Below are 18,810 nucleotides of genomic sequence, written 5' to 3'. Positions count from 1 at the left end.
AATTCGACTCCAGTTGGTTAGGACCATACAAAATTCGTAGAATGTTTGACGACTTAAATGCAGAAATAGTGTTACGTTCTGAAGGGACCATCTACAGATCACCAGAGCGGTTGGAATGATCTGTCAGATTCCCTCTCTATTAAGGTGCTAAAGCACGCCTTGACTATACTTACCAGGAAGAGGGAAGAGAAAGGGATGTTGAATAAAGTTGTACAATAGGAATTATAGGAATAACAGTAAAGTGCGATATGTATTCTGGTAAAAGGTGAATTACAAACTACATACCCTACAGACGGCGCTCTGTCTCTGCTGACGCTCGCGTGTCGCTGAACCTGTCGTAGGTCGCAGGCGCTCGCGTTACTCTCGGGTAACGCTCGGAAGTCAGTGAACCGGATGTCTCTCGGTTCGCTCGCTCGCTGTGTCGCTCTCGGATGACGCGATGAAGTCGCTGAATCTGGCGTCCGTCGTTTTGCTCGCTCGCTCGCTATGTCGCACGTCTTCGCGGTCGCGTAAGTGCATTCCCGGCGCGGCCGTTTCTCGGTGTATCGGATGGAGATACACTTCGCCTTACCTGATCGACCAAGCGCGATTCGTCTTGAACTATATGCGGCAACGAGGTCGGGATTTGTAGACGGCATTTCAGCTCGTCGCTACTTCCCGTCTCGAACTCTGAAACACGATTGTCGCTACTTAGTCCTCCGGTTGAGGGCTGCGCCTCGCGCTCCCGAAATCGACGGGGCAAATCGCTTCGTCGGCACCTGTCTATCGCTCCTTATTTGGAAATATCGGGGCACGGGCTGTCAACGGTCACGTTGTGCTTACGACGATAGATTCCCCGGTTCGGTGACCTGACTGCCACGCGCGAGACGCTTCCACTGAATCGCCGATTTGAAGGAAAGCGACGCGAGGACAGCAACCACGGGATGAATCGATAGGGGCATGTAACAATAGGCATAAGAGTTAATAAAACTAAAATAGTTCATGTGAACAAATTAAAATTAGTCTGCGTAAGATTAGACTCCTTATAGATAGTTACCTTTATCATGGTACTGTTGTATTCCTTTATCGTTAGAATGTGCTACACCACCTTGACACAGGTTAAGATCACTTTATTCTATTTGTTTGTGAGTTCGATACCACGTTAATTTATAATTAAAATTTCATGTAATACCCAGAAACAATCTGGAGGCGTCATGTCTTGGAGACAAAATTGTAACAAATTGTAATACAGCGAAAATCCTGTAGCGTCTTTCGAATCGCATTCTTCACGGAAACCGAGTGGACCGAGTAGCTCGGCTACCTTCAGGGAGGTGAGGCTCAGGAAAGCTTCACTATGAGTAGTTTGTGTACAGATTAAATTAAGAATGTAAGTCAAAATTGATAAGCTTATTTTTGGAAAAGCTGTTCCTATTGGGAAACACCTTTTAAATAAGGGGGGAAGTGTTGCGGCTCCCGTCTAGCGGCGTGTAGTATAAACTTTAGAAGTGCAAAGTTCGAAATGAATCACACGAATGTAATAGGAAAGGAAACAAAGTGAAGTTCGCACAAGCCCAAGCGGTTTGAAAATAGAGATTCTTTTAATAAGTAAACTTTGAGATTATAAATTAATCAATACCCACTTGGAAACGGGTGTTTGAATAAATGAACTACAATTTGATCCCATCTCCTAAATGTGTAAAATCAGCGCAATGTTGTTACGCTAGTTTTACAGAAATCGATAACTGAAAGGAAATGTACCGCCGAATAGGAATTTAGCTAATAAATTAGTAAGTTTTCGATTGGTTTGTAGAATCTAAGACATTCTGTAATTTAACAAAAGGAGTACAAACGATGGACCTTGTGAAACGTTCACTCTTGGACCGAGAACGAAAGTAAACGGACATACGGTTACAAGTCTCATAAATCACTTATTTGTATCTAATTAAATTCAGTTTATTTAATTGTTTGTGCTCTAATTGTTCTTATTAAATTATTATTGTTATCATTATTACTAAAAATCCGCGTCTAGAGAGCAGAGGGCCTTAACGCTCCACGGGCATCGACCTACGTCGAATTCCCCGCCAGTAGTCAAAATTTTCCAGACGGCCGCGCAACAATATCATACTTATTTCGATATAAATGAAACCGATGAGTCGCGGCAAATATAAGGGTCTGTTCCAATTCACGCATTATGTGCATAGACTGCAGAGAAACCCGTTCCGTTTCAGTCTATGCGTGCATTGGTGGCGTTGGTGGCACATAGGATTCTCTCGAATTCTCCCACTTTTAGCGCATGAAGCGTGCAGTTTATACGCGCATGCGTATTTGTCTTTTTACGTACGCTTTGAAAAACATACACCAAATTATGTGGTCCCCTCCTTGAAGTGACAGAAAATATAACCTACATATATGCTACATGACGATAAATGTTTATTAGATAATTCGTTCTTTTACGCTACATTTGTCGACTTTATATGACGTAACATCCTTCCAAAATATTATTGTTACGCCGCAACGGTATCTTTATGAAATTGGGTATAGCATATAGGTTTCTGTCACTTCGAGGAGCGGATTTTCTGTCCTTGAAGTGACAGAAAATATAACTTATATGCTACATGACAATAAATGTTTATTGGATATTTCGTTCTTTTACACTATATTTGTCAACTTTTTATATATATTTTTTTATTAATTTAAGAGTTTCCCCACTTCTTTTATAAAGAAAAATCATGACCGGAATTACCCTACGTTAATTCCGTAATTCCAGTCAAACGGACATTTTTGTGTTATTGCTTCCAACTTTGTTACAACATAAATTTATGCTTTCTGGGCCATACTAATAAAAACTAGACACTTCGAACTATCAATTCATATAAAAAAAACTAACAAATGTGTAAGTTGCTCAAATTTTATAGTGTGTCTTGCTTATGTAGCCGAAATTATCCTGCTTTCCCCTGTTTGCAGTATTGGAATTCGAAATACAGAAGCACACGTAAAGCGACAAATACGCATGCGCGCCATATGTGCATTGGCTGCCTATAGTTTGATTTGCAGTAGTTGCTGCACGCATCATGAGCTAGAAGTTGGAAGATTCTAGGGAATTCTACGAATCAGGTTATGCCGTCAATGCATTCACTGCATGAAACGCAACCAACGCAACGGATCCAATTTCGAAGCGAACAGAACATCTAGAAGGTTTTAGGCATGGGCGAAACGGAAGATGAGAAAGGAAGCAAATGCGTGACGCGCATTGTTATTTCTTTTACTGTTAAGTTTTTCGACCGTGTTCTTATAATGCTAACTTTACAGCTATACTCCAATTCAGAAGACGTACATACGAGAGCCTGCGATTGTATTCAATAGCTTTCAAAACCTTCAATTTACCCCGGGCGCGGATAATAAATAACTTCATTTTTCCTTCACATCTGCTTACCAAATTTGACAGGGTAAGCAGCAGTTTGTCCTATAAAACTCATAAAATATGGTCTTCGCTTTCAATAATTGCCGCTGTTCAAGAAGAATAGAAAAACTCAGGTTGAAAAAATCCAGGAACCAATAAAGCAATCAAATTTCGTTAGGAGTCGGTCCCCGATCCTTAGTACGAAGTAACCGATGTAGTTAGGAAGCGTGCTTCGACCACGGTCCAAAAGTCTCGAATTTTTAACGTAATCCATTCAACTACATAGCTAATTGTAAGTAACTTTGAACATTCCCGGGCAATCTCACGAGCATCAATGGGTGCGTTCCACTTGAGCCCACAATGCCCGCGCCCACGACCGTAGGAATTTCCCATTCCACTTGCTTATAAGCTGTTATGAGCTTCGCGGGTGAAAAGTCTAGTGGAATGGGGTTCGTAAACGCTCGCAGACTATTCGAGTGGTGGGGAAAGTTACACATACATCCACGCATGCGCATGATGACGCCGCGCGTCAACCAATCAGCGCCAAGATGGAAAACGAACCGACGCCAGCGCCAAGACAAGCTAAGCTAGCCAAGCCAAGTAAGGCCGCAGTCAACCAGCGTCGACAACCGATTCCCCGGCGACGATTTTCGATAATGCGTGAAAACGTGACGAAATTGCAGTTTTCTTCTGAGAAGGACGAAAAATTAATATAAAATATCGCAAATGACCATGTACTTTATGATACTACTAACAAAGATTACAAAAATTATGTAGTCAAAGAAAACGTGTGGAGAGAAATATCAAATAAATTAAAAGTATAAATTAATGTATTGTTTATTTATATGTATGTTCGTAAATGTTACAACTTTTAAATAATAAACGAAATAAGAAGCCGAAAGCAACGTCTAGAAGCACGCGTTTGACGCAGATAGGAAATCCCGCCTTTAACGCTTGAATTGAATTACGCGCGAAAATACGAACCAACGGGCCAGACCCTCCTTCGGATTAGGGGCGTCGTGGGCTCGATGCGGTCGCGTCAATGACGTCATTCGTAACGTTTACAGCCCTTTAATGGGCGACCCTGTACTATAGTGAAATTAGTCGGAAATATGGCCAATCTACGGAATAATTTCCAGCAAGCCAATTTTTGGTATAGGCCTAAATCGTCGCTTTAAACAATATGTCAAAAGTTCCCATCGATTCAACCGGAATTAAAATTTTTACTGAGGGTTGAAGGTACAAAAAACCGTTTTTCGAGAATATCTCATCATCTAACAGTTTTACGACAAAAACAGTGATTATAAAATTTATAGCTTAGGAAATTCTCTACAAAAAGTTCCGATGAGTTTTTTTCGTGGGTGTAACCATACTCATGTATGACGGCTTACAATGCTTCAACCTTCGTACTTTTAACAAGGGAAGATCTCGAACCCGGAAATTAAAAAAATTATGAAACTGTGAATATGCAAGGGACGCCCTTGTAAATAAAACGCAATTTTGTTTGCGGCCCAAATTCACTCCATGAGGGTGCAATTGACCCCTGAGAATTTTTCGATTTTGTGTTATTACTCTCGAACTGTAGGAAATAGAAAAAAGGTGTTCAGGAAAAGGTTACTTCTTTTAATTAGGACTATCATTTGGTAATTTATAGTCATTACAGTTCTTAAAGTTCGCGAGTTATAACACAAAATCGGAAAGTAGCCGGATTTGCAGGGGTCAATTTTATCCCCTTTAGAGTGAATTTGGGCAGCAAAAAAATTGAGTAATACACAACTATACTGCCGTCTTTAGTTAAAATGTTCTATCTAACATTTTGAAACAACCGAGAAAACTGAAGTTTTATCATTTACTTTGTACCGTCCTTATTTTCCTTCAATCAAATTAAAACATGTTGTCATTATTTCGTAACAGCCTAATATAATTTCTTGTAATAGGTGTACTGGTAGGTGATGTATTATTACCGTACCAACTGATTAATTGTTTTAGATAGGATATTATAACCATTTGGAAAGAAGTTAGGTTAAATACATTATACTATTTATAAATCTTTACGAAGCACGTAGAGTTTTCTAACTTTAATTAAAAGGTAAAAGGCGTGTGGAACTTCAAGTATTTCAACATATCTCAAAAAATGAAAAAATGCGAGATAGTACAGTTTAACTAAGGAGCGCAGTATATATCCTCTACATATCCCTAAAGATTAAAGTTTAAATTTATTCACTCTAAGGGGTTGAAATTAGCACCTGATACTTCGATTATTTTCCGACTTTGTGTTATTACTTGCGTTATAACTTATATTATAACTGTAAGAACTGTGAGAACTATAATTTGCCAAATGATAGTTCTAATTAAAAGAAGTAATATTTTCCGGAAAACTTTTTTCTATCTCCTACAGTTCGCGAATAATAACACAAAATCAAAAAATTTCAGGCGTCAATTCCACCCTCCTCGAGTGAATTTGGGCAGCAAACAAAATTGCGTTTTATTCAGAAGGGCGTCCCCTACGTATTCATAAAGTTTCATAATTTTTTGAATTTCCGGGTTCGAGATCTTCGCTTCTTAAAAGAATGCGGGTTGAAGCATTGTAAGCCGTCATACATGAAAATGTTTAATCCTACAAAAAAACTGATAGAACCTTGTTTGTATAGAATTTGCTAAGCTATAAATTTTATAATAACTATTTTTGTCGTAAAACTGTTAGATAACGAAATATTCGCGAAAAGCAGTTTTTTTTACATTCAACCCTTTGTAAAATTTTTAGCAGATGTCGGATCGATGGGGACTTTTGACATATTGTTTAAAACAACGAAATAAAGACCCATGCCAAAATTTAGATTGCTGGGAATTATTCCGTAGACAGATCCTAATTTCACTGTACTATTAAAGACGTACCTTATCCTTACAAACGACGCATATACAGACGTCTATAATAGACGTCTTTAAAACGTGTTATCGTACAATAGTTTCTTCTACAAGTATTCTGTTCAGTATAAAGAGCCCAGTTAATTCGACAGTAATATTAAACATTAAAACTTTAATAAGTTTAGAAATTAAGTGTTTCGTGTTTGAGAAAGATATTATTGAAATAGAAATATACTTGTTAATAGAAAACAAATTGTATTTTAATACAGAATTGTAAATACTACTATTTATAAAACATAACGTCCCCATTACAATATCAACAGACGTGGTCGCGTCTGCAAGCTAATTCCCCTTCTCCCACTATCCATAGGCACACTGAGCGGCCATGTCTCTATACACGAATGCTAGCGAAATGGGTACGACCCCGCAACTATTTTGGCCTTATTATCTTATCTTAGACATATTTCGGGTGTTTTAACATGAACAAAAAATCACAAATTATGAAAAAAGTGATGAAATCCCCCCCATCCCCCATAAACATGACTCATGTATGAAAGAAGCTAAGGGCGGTATTCTCAGTCGCTACTTATTCTTAAGCAAATGCTTAAGCATGCGGCATCCTCTACTAACCTAGTAGCTAGTAAAGGATGCCGAATGCTTAAGCATTTACTGAAGAATAAGTAGCGACTGAGAATACAGCCCTAAAAATTAAAAAAGTTCAGATGCAAAGATTGTGAAATCAACTTTGCTAATTCCAATTGTATACAAATCAATTCAGTGTTCAGATTTTCAGCTTCGGTTTTAACTAATTAGCAGGCCGTTGTATAAGAAAAAAATCCGCATCTCTCTTAATCCACTACTGACTTTGATTCGTTTAAATTAGTCTCTACCAAGTTTTTATTATCTTGGATCGTAAAATGATCTTCATACGGCCCGCTAATTACTTAAAACCGAAGCTGAAAATCTTAGCACTGAATTGATTTGTATACAATTGGAATCAGCAAAGTTGATTTCACAATCTTTGCATCTGAACTTTTTTAATTTTTTCGAGAATTAAAGGGAATTGGGGGGGGGGTAAAATATTAATGACCCAATTCGTAAGGGAATGAGCTGAAAGAAGTAGGATGAAACAATACTGTGGTATCAGCGAAAGTTAAATACACACAAACACTATATATATATATATATATATATATATATATATATATATATATATATATATAAGTAGTGTGAAGAGGAAAAGTATAGAAGCGCGCAGCATCAGAACCGCGCAGGCTTCGCATTCTCGCTGTATCATCGAAGACAATCTTCATACCAGTACCGAAAATTCTCACAGTGAACGAGGAAGCTCAGAAATACGGACGTGCCACATAATCATTGTGACTAGTTTATGTAGAAAGTGTTCTCTCCTCTTCTCTCCTGTACTGTTATTGTGCTACGTTTCTATCATTGTATTTATATGAGTGCACACATATGTACATCATGTTGTACAAGGCATTTTAATTTGTTTGCCACTCTAAACACGATACGATTTAAAACATTTTTCTGCTATTCGTTTTCTTAATCCAGCAGAACCGTCAGAAAATCTATTTTCTTCCCCGATGGCAGATCACGATAACATTTACGACGACGAGGTAATTAATTAATCCGTTTTATTGCTTAATGAAATTTGTATTTTCTCTTCTAAAGAAGCATCAAGTTTATGAATCATTACCATGTGAATACACTATGACAAGGGAAAAAACTTAACTTAAAAATATAACAGGGGTATTGGAAATAATTATTCTGTAACAGGAAAAGATTTGCTTCATTTGTATAGTAAACAATTTTTTTCAATGCTACAAAATGACAACATGTAAATGGTGTTATAATGTAATACCTTAGACGTTTGTCGATTGTACTTTTTCAATAGACAGAGGTACTTCAATTACTTGAAACATTAACAATATAAAATGTGTACCTCATCTGAATGAAGGTTAACATCACAGTAACAACACAACAGAAATTGGTGTTAAAAGTCATGTATCATGGTTTTGAAATTAATTTTACTTTCATAGAATAAATGATAATATGTACGAAAATATTCTTTACCATATATTTTTTACTACTGATTTGTAGTTATTATATATTGTTCATATAGATTTATGGGAATATAGATTTGATTTAGTTCCAATTCATACAACTTTTTCTATAAAATTTTTTAATAAAAATAATTGTGGATTTTGAAAATATAGATATAATATACATGTAAAAAAGATGAATGTAATAGTTTTGAATTTGACTAAAACAAGTAATTGAAAGATGTTGAATCAGGTAATGAATGAAAGTAATAATGGTAAAAACACCAAGGAAGAAATTGCACTATTATTAGTTCTGACTATATATTGTGGTTGACATTTTTATTAAAACACAATGTATAAGAAAATTGTTTAGGTACCTTAAAAGAAAATGAAAGCAAGAACTGCATGCTGTTTTGAACATTTTCTCGAATAAATTGTGCTGCTCTAAACAATGGCAAAAGAAAAATCAGTATAAATCGTAAAGGAAGAAATATACATGCGTTATTAATTTTTGTGTTAGTTAATTCAAATTTTCATAGATATATAATATATAATCTATCGTAACCCACTAATTTATATTTTTAACTGTTTATTTGTAAACTACTGAATAAAATGAACTGTTCAACTCTCTTACCTCTTTAACTTTTACCTCCTCCTTTGCGTTTCTGTATAATTTAGTTCAATAAATGACCACAGGTGTGATTTTATTTGTATCAATTACAATGTTTACATTTAATTTAGTTAATTTAGTTTGTTTAAGATAGTGTACAAAATTTGATTTTTTTGGTGATAACATATACATTAATTTATATCTACCAAAAGATCTAATAACGAGAACATGTATAATTATATACACTTAGCAGCAGTTTGTTATACATAGGTATTTGGTAATTATATATGTTGTCTTTTGAAAATATATTTTGTAATTACTTTTATATTATCCAATGGAACGATTTCCAATTGTCAAAGTATGTTACAATTCTGCTATATGCCATTACTGTGTTTAATAAAAGCAATGTTCGGACGGCTAATTAATAATTTGAATATTAAGAATTAATTTTCAGAATACTTTTTTTTGCAAATTATCTGGTGTTAAATCATGTTAAGTTGGAGGCTAACAAACTGTAATGAACAGGCTACTTAAATGCACATGCAATTTTATAAAACATTTACTGATTTACATAAGAAATATGAATAATAAATATAAGCATTTACGAGAATATATTTTATTAATTTTTAATCTAATTTTATTTACATGTGACGTGTTATAATATCTAGAGTGCTGGACAAAAGCATTGGAACAGCAGCATTTATAGAACATAAATACCTATAGCTACGAAAAAATATTTGTATTTTATTTACTCCAGTTTATTACATATCAAAAAGTATTAACATAAATAAAGTGTATACAAAATAATAACAGAAATATGTTCTACAAATTTTTTGTAAGGGCAAATCTATTGGTAAACTCAAATAATGAGGTCTCTATACCATTAAAAATAAATTTAATATTTTGTTACTAGTTCCTTCCGCTTAAGATCCCCCTTCAATCTTTCGAACATTAAATAGATGAGCTTTTTAGTAAATTTGGGTTCAATATTACTCCTTTCTTCCAGGGAAGCTTTTCTCAACTCAATTTTATCCGTTATATGATGTTTTTTTTTTATTCTTTTTTCTAATTCATTCCACATGTGCTCTTATCAGATTCATATTCAGACTTTGTGTTGATGATCTCAACTTATGGGCAGCATTAGGTATATGCAACGGATTAGCGAATGGTATACTATGTATGTCTACGATTGTTACCCCGTTGAAAATAAAACTTCCTTGGAGGATTTAATTTTTGCGTACTTTTATGTTTAATTATTGTATCCATAATATGTTCGACGAACATAATTGCCAATTACATGCATCTGTTTCGGTGTTAGGTTTTCTCCAAACCAGCACTGTACTATCAGATATAAATATATTAAATTTACTTTCATCACAAAACTCAGAGCTTCTCCCAAAATTTGAAGTACATTATTATAAATTGCTAGGCGAATTCTTTTATTCTGATTTATTTCGTTTATGTATGGCATCTTACATGCCACACAAGCAAAATATCTAGCATTTCTCAACACTCTTGGTAAAATTTTTGAACTGACTTCTTTCTCACTTCATCGTTTAGCATAATTACGATATGCATCAATTTAATTTTACATTTTTTTCACCATATGTAGAATGGTTTGTTTCTTTCTAACTGATAGCTTGGGCGGGCATCCACTTTAAACCATATTCTTAACCCTTTGTGGTCACACCTTCTTATAATCACAAGTTGGTCACACGGGGTTCACTGTACCCCAGCGTCATTTTTTCGAGTTACCATTTCTGTATTTTTGAATCTTTTAAGTTTCAGTGATAAGTGTAAGTTCGTAATACTTATACAATCGTGGTTTAATAGTCTTTTTCTAGAAATGTAAATTTTTATATGATAAAATTTGTAGTTGAAAATCAGCGATTTACCACGGTTGTGGGAAAAAAGCGATTTTTTAATTTTTTTTAAATTTTTTCTTACGATAAATCCCCTTTGGAAGTCGTAAAGACACGACATTTTAACTCGAAAATTATTCTTGGGGTACAATACACCCCATGTGACCACGAAGGGTTAACATTGATTGGTTTTCACATCATTTTATGGTACTATGGACAGTGAAATGATTTTTGTGTTTGTTTTGTGCAATTTCACTGTCATATAATCATGTTATGTAAGTTCATGATACTTTTTATATAAAGGGCCCCATACACATTGAGATCTATATCGATACATGTTGCAAGTATCACTATCGCGATACAAATCTCAACGAGTATTTGACTGTCTCAGTATCGAAACATTGATACATGCATCTTGCATCTTGCTTACTCTCCTGGCTGATTAGCAAGATGCTAGTTTCATGAAACCTGTATCGCAATCTGTATCGATACATATCTCAAAGTGTATGGGGCCCTTGACTTGTTTCTTTTACTTTCCCATCATTGCCAGCTCCTTTCACTTGTACGCTTGCTAATTCACTGAAATCTGTCACATAAGTGTTCAATACCATGAAAAATGACTATTGGGAGGTCATCTACCTGTATTTCAATATGACAATTAGGTATTTCTTACAGCAAGGGCGATACATTATGTTCTGTATTCTGTGGCAATGGTGTTGTTCCTCTACAAAATGATTAGAAAATGTATTTTTAAGGCGGAATTCTCAGTCGCTACTTATTCTTAAACAAATGCTTAAGCATGCGGCATCCTCTACTGACCTAGTAACTAGTAAAGGATGCCGAATGCTTAAGCATTTACTTAAAAATAAGTAGCGACTGAGAATACCGCCTGAATTCCCTTTAATTCTCGACAAAATTAAAAAAGTTCAGTTGCAAAGATTGTGAAATCAATTTTGCTAATTCCAATTGTATACAAATGAATTCAGTGCTCAGATTTTCAGCTTCGTTTTTAAGTAATTAGTGGGCCGTTGTATAAGAAAAAAATCCGCATCAAGCATTCGGCATCCTTTACTAGCTACTAGGTTAGTAGAGGATGCCGCATGCTTAAGCATGTGCTTAAGAATAAGTAGCGACTGAGAATACCGCCCTTATTCTCATTTTGTGTATCACTTTATTTGTACTACTGCTTTTTGTTATATAATAAACTAGAATATATAAATACATTGAAAAATAACCTCTTTAGTTCAATTTTTTTAATAGCTATAACCATCTGTGTCTTAACAATTCTTCTGTACTATTACTTTTCCCCAGGACTGTGTATGTATCGTCCCATTTTCCTAACTCTAACATATTAAGGACTTTTCATTCGCTACCACCGATTTAAAGTATATGCATAAATTTACTAATTATAAATGTCTACATATGTTTGTATTATGTACATTGATTAATAGCGAATTCGATGTCCATGCACTGCCTTGCACTGATTCAGTGCTAGTGCCAAAAATTTTCGTACATCACTTTGATTGGTTGTTTCAGATAGTGGCGAAAATAGCTCTATAAGAATCAACCAATCAAAGTCATATACACTCAGCTCAAACGATTGTGGCCGATCGAGATTCGATTGTGGAATAGTTTACCATGATTGGCCTTTTTTCATCGTTAACATTGTACAGTATTTCATGAACATGGTTTAGAGCACTGCCAAGCCACATGTTCCCGTCTAGAACTCTTCTATTTCGTGAGGGAAGCACCACTTCGACGACATCTGCATTATCATAATTACATAAATCTTCGCGGTCTGCTCTGTTCGATGCTGTAGCGTAAATGATGCTAAGAATAAATGTAAAATAATTTTGATTGCAATGAACTTCAAGAGAAATCATAATAATTTTATGCTTCTCGCTAATAGGTATCACTCATCAAATTTCTGTAGAAGCACGATATCTCATTCATAGATATATTGGCGACCTTGTTTGAAATGAAAATGAAAACGATGAATCGCAAACAATATATTTGTAATATGCAAAGTAAATAAATCAACTAATTTATAATGAAAGACATAAATAAATAAAGTGGGAAAGTAGAGTAATAATGAAAAGAATGGAAAGAAATGTTATGTATTTGTAGGGATAGTAGGGGGTTAGGAAACCTGAATAAGGGCATGAATAAATTCTTGTATTTTATTTGTAGCAGTTTTCATAGATTAAAATGTAAGACGCTCATTGCTAGTGGAAATCTGTAAGGCAAAGAAATACGCATTTATTTCAAAATCTACTATCCGTTATTTTATGTTATCAACGGAAAAGTAAACATAATCGAAGCAATGTAAATTAAATTTTGTGACAGCCTGTCACTGACAGGACTACGCGAACGTGTGTCATCAGATGGTGTCACAGTCATGTTTTCCTCGCGAAATAGAAGTGTTCTAGACGGGAATCTGTGGTTTGGAAGTGTCCTAAACCATGTTCATGAAATACTGTAGAATGTTAGCGACGAAAAAAGGCCAACCATGGTAAGCTATCCCACAATCGAATCTCGATCGGCCACAATTGTTTGAGCTGTGTGTACCACATAATTTGTACTGATAGTTGTCCATGTATTAAAATAACTGAATAAGTATGTATACGAAATCCTTCCTGCAAAATTATTGCGTACGTACATAGCCTGGCGTAGGTAACAGCATCATTTTACGCTTCGATTATCTACATATACATAAAATCCTGAGTTTAGTTACAAATAAAAAAGAGTTTGATGATATACAAACATGACGCAACTCAAAGGGTATAGCCGGTTAAGATGGTCAAATGTGCCCTTGAACCGAATTCGACTCACGATGAATCATTCGAAAGCTTATTGAAAAAGAAACATTTGTGGCAATTTTCAACTTCGTATCTCCACCCGGAGGGTAGTAAAGGGCAAAAATAGGAAATCAGGTTTTTGCCGAATTTCTCGTATACTAGGGGATGAAAATTTTTGAAAAAAATCAGAGGCATTTCTGTTATCGGGGCACATATTAGAGAATTGTTTCAGATTTTTAAATTGAAAAACCAAGCTGTGAAAAATAAAAAACGCCAAAAAATGCTGAAAAATGCCGATTGTGTATCGAAGCAGTCTTGGCACTATAATTATATTTTTACTGTAAGTACGTATCATTGTTATTATTGTCCTGAATTTTTTCAGATTTTTCAATTTGGTACGCCGCAGTTAAAAAAATTAAAAACCGATTTTTTCGTCGTTTTTTCCGTGTCAGAGTAACTTATACGTCGAATTGCTTCATGAAATAAGTGTTTTATGCGATCTTCAATGTTTATATGTGCAGCAAAACATCATAGGAATTAAAGAAACTGAAAAAACCGAATCATTTGAAACTGTTATGCGACTTACATTGTAAAGTATCTACCTTATTTTTCAACGGCGTCGGTGGCGCAGCGATAGAGTGTCGACGCTTGCAGAAATTGATACACATTTACAAACAATCACTAACGCAATTCTTAGTTGCATGGCCATTAATATCCCCAAGTATAAACGTAGGAATAGTGTAAGCAAGTACCTAAACCAAAAGATAAAAAAATTACAGAAAGATAAAAGCTATATAGTAACTCTATTAACAGGTAATTGACAGGATAAACGGCGGCATAACAAGCAGTCCAAACTCATATTTACGTATATTTCAGGTTAATATGTTTTTCAAATATTCTTAAAACATTTGAAAATAAATATTGATCGTTGTGTCGTAAAGTTAGGAAATATATGTAATTAACGAAAAAAAACTTAGCCTATAAAAGGGAACTTGGAAGTTCGAGGCTCGAACTTACGTTTAAAAAGTTTGCAGCGGTATAGCAGCTCAACACACTACCGCCGTGCCACCTTACAATGTAAGTCGCATAACAGTTTCAAATGATTCTGTTTTTTCAGTTTCTTTAATTCCTATGATGTTTTGCTGTACATATAAACATTGAAGATCGCATAAAACACTTATTTCATGAAGCAATTCGACGTATAAATTACTCTGACACGGAAAAAACGACGAAAAATCGGTTTTTAATTTTTTTAACTGCGGCGTACCAAATTGAAAAATCTGAAAAAATTCAGGACAATAGTAACAATGATACGTACTTACAGTAAAAATATAATTATAGTGCCAAGACTGCTTCGATACACAATCGGCATTTTTCAGCATTTTTTGGCGTTTTTTATTTTTCACACCTTGGTTTTTCAATTTAAAAATCTGAAACAATTCTCTAATATGTGCCCCGATAACAGAAATGCCTCTGATTTTTTTCAAAAATTTTCATCCCCTAGTATAGGAGAAATTCAGCAAAAACCTGATTTCCTATTTTTGCCCTTTACTACCCTCCGGGTGGAGATACGAAGTTGAAAATTGCCACAAATGTTTCTTTTTTAATAAGCTTTCGAATGATTCATCGTGAGTCGAATTCGGTTCAAGGGCACATTTGACCATCTTAACCGGCTATACCCTTTGGCCAACTTACCTGGTGTTTGAGACTGCATTTTGGTTGCCATTCAATGGTACACTCAGCTCAAGCAATTGTGGCCGATCGAGATTCGATTGTGGGACAGCTTACCACGGTTGGCCTTTTTAAATCGCTAACATTCTACAGTATTTCATGAACATGGTGAGGGCACTGCCAAGCCACAGGTTCCCGTTTAGAACACTTCTATTTCATGTTGAAACCCCACTCTGGCGCCATCTGCCTATGAGACACTGTTCGCGCAGTCCTGTCACAAAATTTAATTTACATTGCTTCGCTTATGATTATTTTTCCGTTGTTAACATAAAATAACGGATAGTAAATTTTGAAATAAATACGTATTTCTTTGCTCTACACATTTCCACTAATAATGAGCGTCTTAGATTTTAATCTATGAAGATTAGTACGAATAAAATACAACAAGACTTCATTCATCTCAGTATTTTGGTTTCCTAACCCTTGCCATCTCTACGTAATACATAACATTCGTTTCCATTATTTTTCTTATTACCCCACTATCCCGCTTTATTTATTTGTGTCTTCCATTATAAATCCGTTGATTGATTTACTTTGGACATTACAAGTTTATCGTTTATAGTGTCAAAATTATTATGATTTTTCCTGAAGTTCATTGCAATAAAAGTCATTTGATATTTATTCTTGGTATTTACGCTACAGCATCGCGAACAGAGCAGATGGCGCAGATTTATATAATTATGACAATCATAGGCAGATGGCGCCACAGTGCTATTTCAACATGAAATAGAGGAGTTCTAGATGAGAACCAGTAGCTTGGCAGTGCCCTCACAATGTTCACGAAATACTGTAGAATGTTAGCGATGAAAAAAAGGCAACCGTGGTAAGCTGTCCCACAATCGAATCTCGATCGGCCACAATCGTTTGAGCTGAGTGTACAACGATACATATTTGTAAAAACTCGCGGCATATCAAATTTTGACTAGTTACCTTATTTACCACTCGTCAGGTTATAACCTGATTGTCAGCTGTCAAAATTTGGAGTAGAGTTGACAAACGAAACATATATTAGTTTGATTTGGCTGAAGCTGTGCGTGTAACGCGTATACGTATTATACTGACGAATATTGGGCTTGAAGAAGAAGAAGAAGAAAAATCTTACCGTTTCCGACTGATCCATGAGACGATATTACGATATCTCTGTCATGCGTGGACCGATTTTATTGAATTTCGTCTTATTCGAAAGCTTATATGCGGTTTACATAAGAAAAATGCCTTTAAATTTAGAAAATATTGCAGGCGTGATAAGATATTAATGAAATAAGTTTCAGGTAAGGTTGGAATAGCCGTGTTTCGAGTAAAAGATACGTGGCAGCGACAGTCGACATATACAGGGTGTCGAAGCATGTACTTGGCGTCGAGACGCTACCGGGTCTCTAAATAAATAGAAAAATCGCGTTGTCCAGTCACAAAAATTGTTTTTCTTCCACTTCACCTACGAATATTATGTAGATATATTTTAATTGCAGATATCGAATATGTTAAAGAATCATTAAAGAACAAACTTGAATTTGCAACATTATTTATGTCGTCGTGATTCTCCTTATCCTGCTGTGCAGCTTGCGACATCGCACTTTTTACCAGTTTCCACAAGAAGTCCGGGTCTTAGTAGAAAAAATATTCACTCATTAATTTAAAAATGCACTTACTGTTTTTATAACACAGCCTTACAATTTAAATTTCACCTATAGCTGCTCTAACTGCCACTTCTTCTTGTACATAGAACTTTAACAATTTTCCGTCCACCATCACATATAGCTCTGTATTTGTTGTCATTGTAGTAAAATTATAGACTGACGCCAGTAACGCTCGATATTTACTATTCGAATGACTTCAATGTAGCGTGTGGATACGTATTTCAAAGCGTACGTAAAGAGACAAATACGCATGCGCAAGTAACTGCACGCTTGATGCGTTAGAAGTGGGAGAATTCTAGGGAAATATATTCGTCACCAATGCATGCATGGACTGAAACAGAACGGTTTTCTCTGCAGTCTATGCATTCAATGCGCGAAACGGAACACACCCTATATACAAAAGACTCCATCAATCTGACTACTACTCTACGCGGGCCGCAATATTGAATTCATAAATATACTAATCAAAGAATTTTAATCTATGGGCTGAATTTGTTATTTCTGACATTGATTTACAATAAAATGTTTTTTAAATTTGATTTACTGTTTATTAGTAATGTATACAAAGTAATAGGGTAAATCCGGGGTAGTTGGCCATATTTTTGTATAACCCTCTCACAAAATAAGTTTTATGATTTAAATAAAAAACAATTATGACACAAAATACTTCAATAATCTGCCTTTACAACTAGCTACAAAAGTTGAACAAAAATGAAGACAAAATCATCGAAAATTTAAATTTTAAAAAATCTTTGGTGGATCATCTTTCCCTAAGTGTCCGGCAGAGATGTTCATAGGTGTCCAGAGCAGATGGCCAGAGTTAGTGTGTTTTTTCTTCCATTTCTTTTACTGTTACTTTTATTATTCACTAGCTGAAAGCACCCGGCGTTGCCCGGGCAAAACTTTGATTGCCACAGAGCGTCAAGGGGGTGAAATAATGGGGAAGAGGTGGGATGTCCAGATTTCATGATAGTCCATACTTTCCGCAGGGTTGTAAAGAGTAATTATGCAAAATTTGGTCGATTAAAAGTATCCTATATATTATAACTGTACTATATTCTAGGGTTGCCGATTTTTTCAGAAAGTATCGATTTTTCAGATTGATTCGATTCGCAAGATGGAAAATCAATTCAGGAAAAAATCGCCTTGTACAGAATCGATCTCCAAAAAATCGATTCAACTTCTAGGTACTATCTTAAATTTATTGAAGACTAAGGCTGTGTTCCGAATCACGCATACTGCGTATAGACTGCAGAGATAACCGTTCCGTTTCAGTCTATGCGCGCATTGGTGTCGTTGGTGGCACATAGGATTCCCTAGAATTCTCCCACTTCTAGCGCATGAAGCGTGCAGTTTATGCGCGCATGCGTATTTGTCTCATTACGCCACTTTACGCACGCGTTGAAAAACATGCACCAAATTATGTGGTCCTCTCCTCAAAGTGACAGAAAATGTAACCTACATATATGCTACATGACAATAAATGTTTATTAGATATTTCGTTTTTTACGCTACATTTGTCAACTTTTTATAACTTAACATCCTTCCAAAATATTATTGTTACGCCGCAAAACTTTATGAAATCGGGTATAAGATCAATGTCCGCATTTCTAATCATGTAAAAGTTCCGCTATCGTAAAAATACATTTTTATTATTTATTTGTACATCAATCGACAAAAAACTTATTAGACGTAATATTTAACCTCCCCTTTACACATAAAACAAACAAGAAGTATTTTGAAAAACATTTTAACCTAATAATAGTCTATTTAATATCTGATATAAAATGTCTATTTCAGCTCAGCGAAAATGCTCGCATTTCTGCTCACGAGCGTGACCCATTCTCTGCTTACATATCCACGTGCTA

At 35.3% G+C, this 18,810-nt stretch overlaps 2 protein-coding genes and 1 long non-coding RNA gene across 3 annotated transcripts in view; 1 reads left to right on the top strand and 2 right to left on the bottom strand.

The window, feature by feature from the left end:
* Naxd (NAD(P)HX dehydratase) overlaps window positions 1–2,143 on the bottom strand; it is a 57,999-nt gene extending 55,856 nt beyond the window's left edge. Inside the window, exon 1 of the mRNA XM_076822815.1 lies at window positions 2,105–2,143. The gene's annotated coding sequence lies outside the window, so the exon portion shown is untranslated. The remainder of the gene's footprint in view (window positions 1–2,104) is intronic.
* Window positions 2,144–7,480: 5,337 nt separating this feature from the next.
* Dpp10 (Dipeptidyl peptidase 10) overlaps window positions 7,481–18,810 on the top strand; it is a 655,550-nt gene continuing 644,220 nt past the window's right edge. The window contains exon 1 of the mRNA XM_076823446.1: window positions 7,481–7,878. Coding sequence (XP_076679561.1) covers window positions 7,846–7,878 — 33 coding nt within the window. The 5' untranslated portion in view covers window positions 7,481–7,845. The remainder of the gene's footprint in view (window positions 7,879–18,810) is intronic.
* LOC143374602 (uncharacterized) lies at window positions 9,590–12,205 on the bottom strand. The gene is made up of 3 exons (XR_013086702.1): window positions 12,012–12,205; window positions 10,957–11,500; window positions 9,590–10,590 (listed from the first exon to the last, which is right to left on the bottom strand). It is a non-coding gene; the product is annotated as an uncharacterized LOC143374602 (long non-coding RNA).

The sequence above is a fragment of the Andrena cerasifolii genome, chromosome 11 (genome assembly GCF_050908995.1).
Source record: "Andrena cerasifolii isolate SP2316 chromosome 11, iyAndCera1_principal, whole genome shotgun sequence".
Lineage (NCBI taxonomy): Eukaryota > Metazoa > Arthropoda > Insecta > Hymenoptera > Andrenidae > Andrena > Andrena cerasifolii.
Note: the sequence above shows the minus strand (reverse complement) of the source record. Positions and strands in the feature narration are given on the sequence as shown.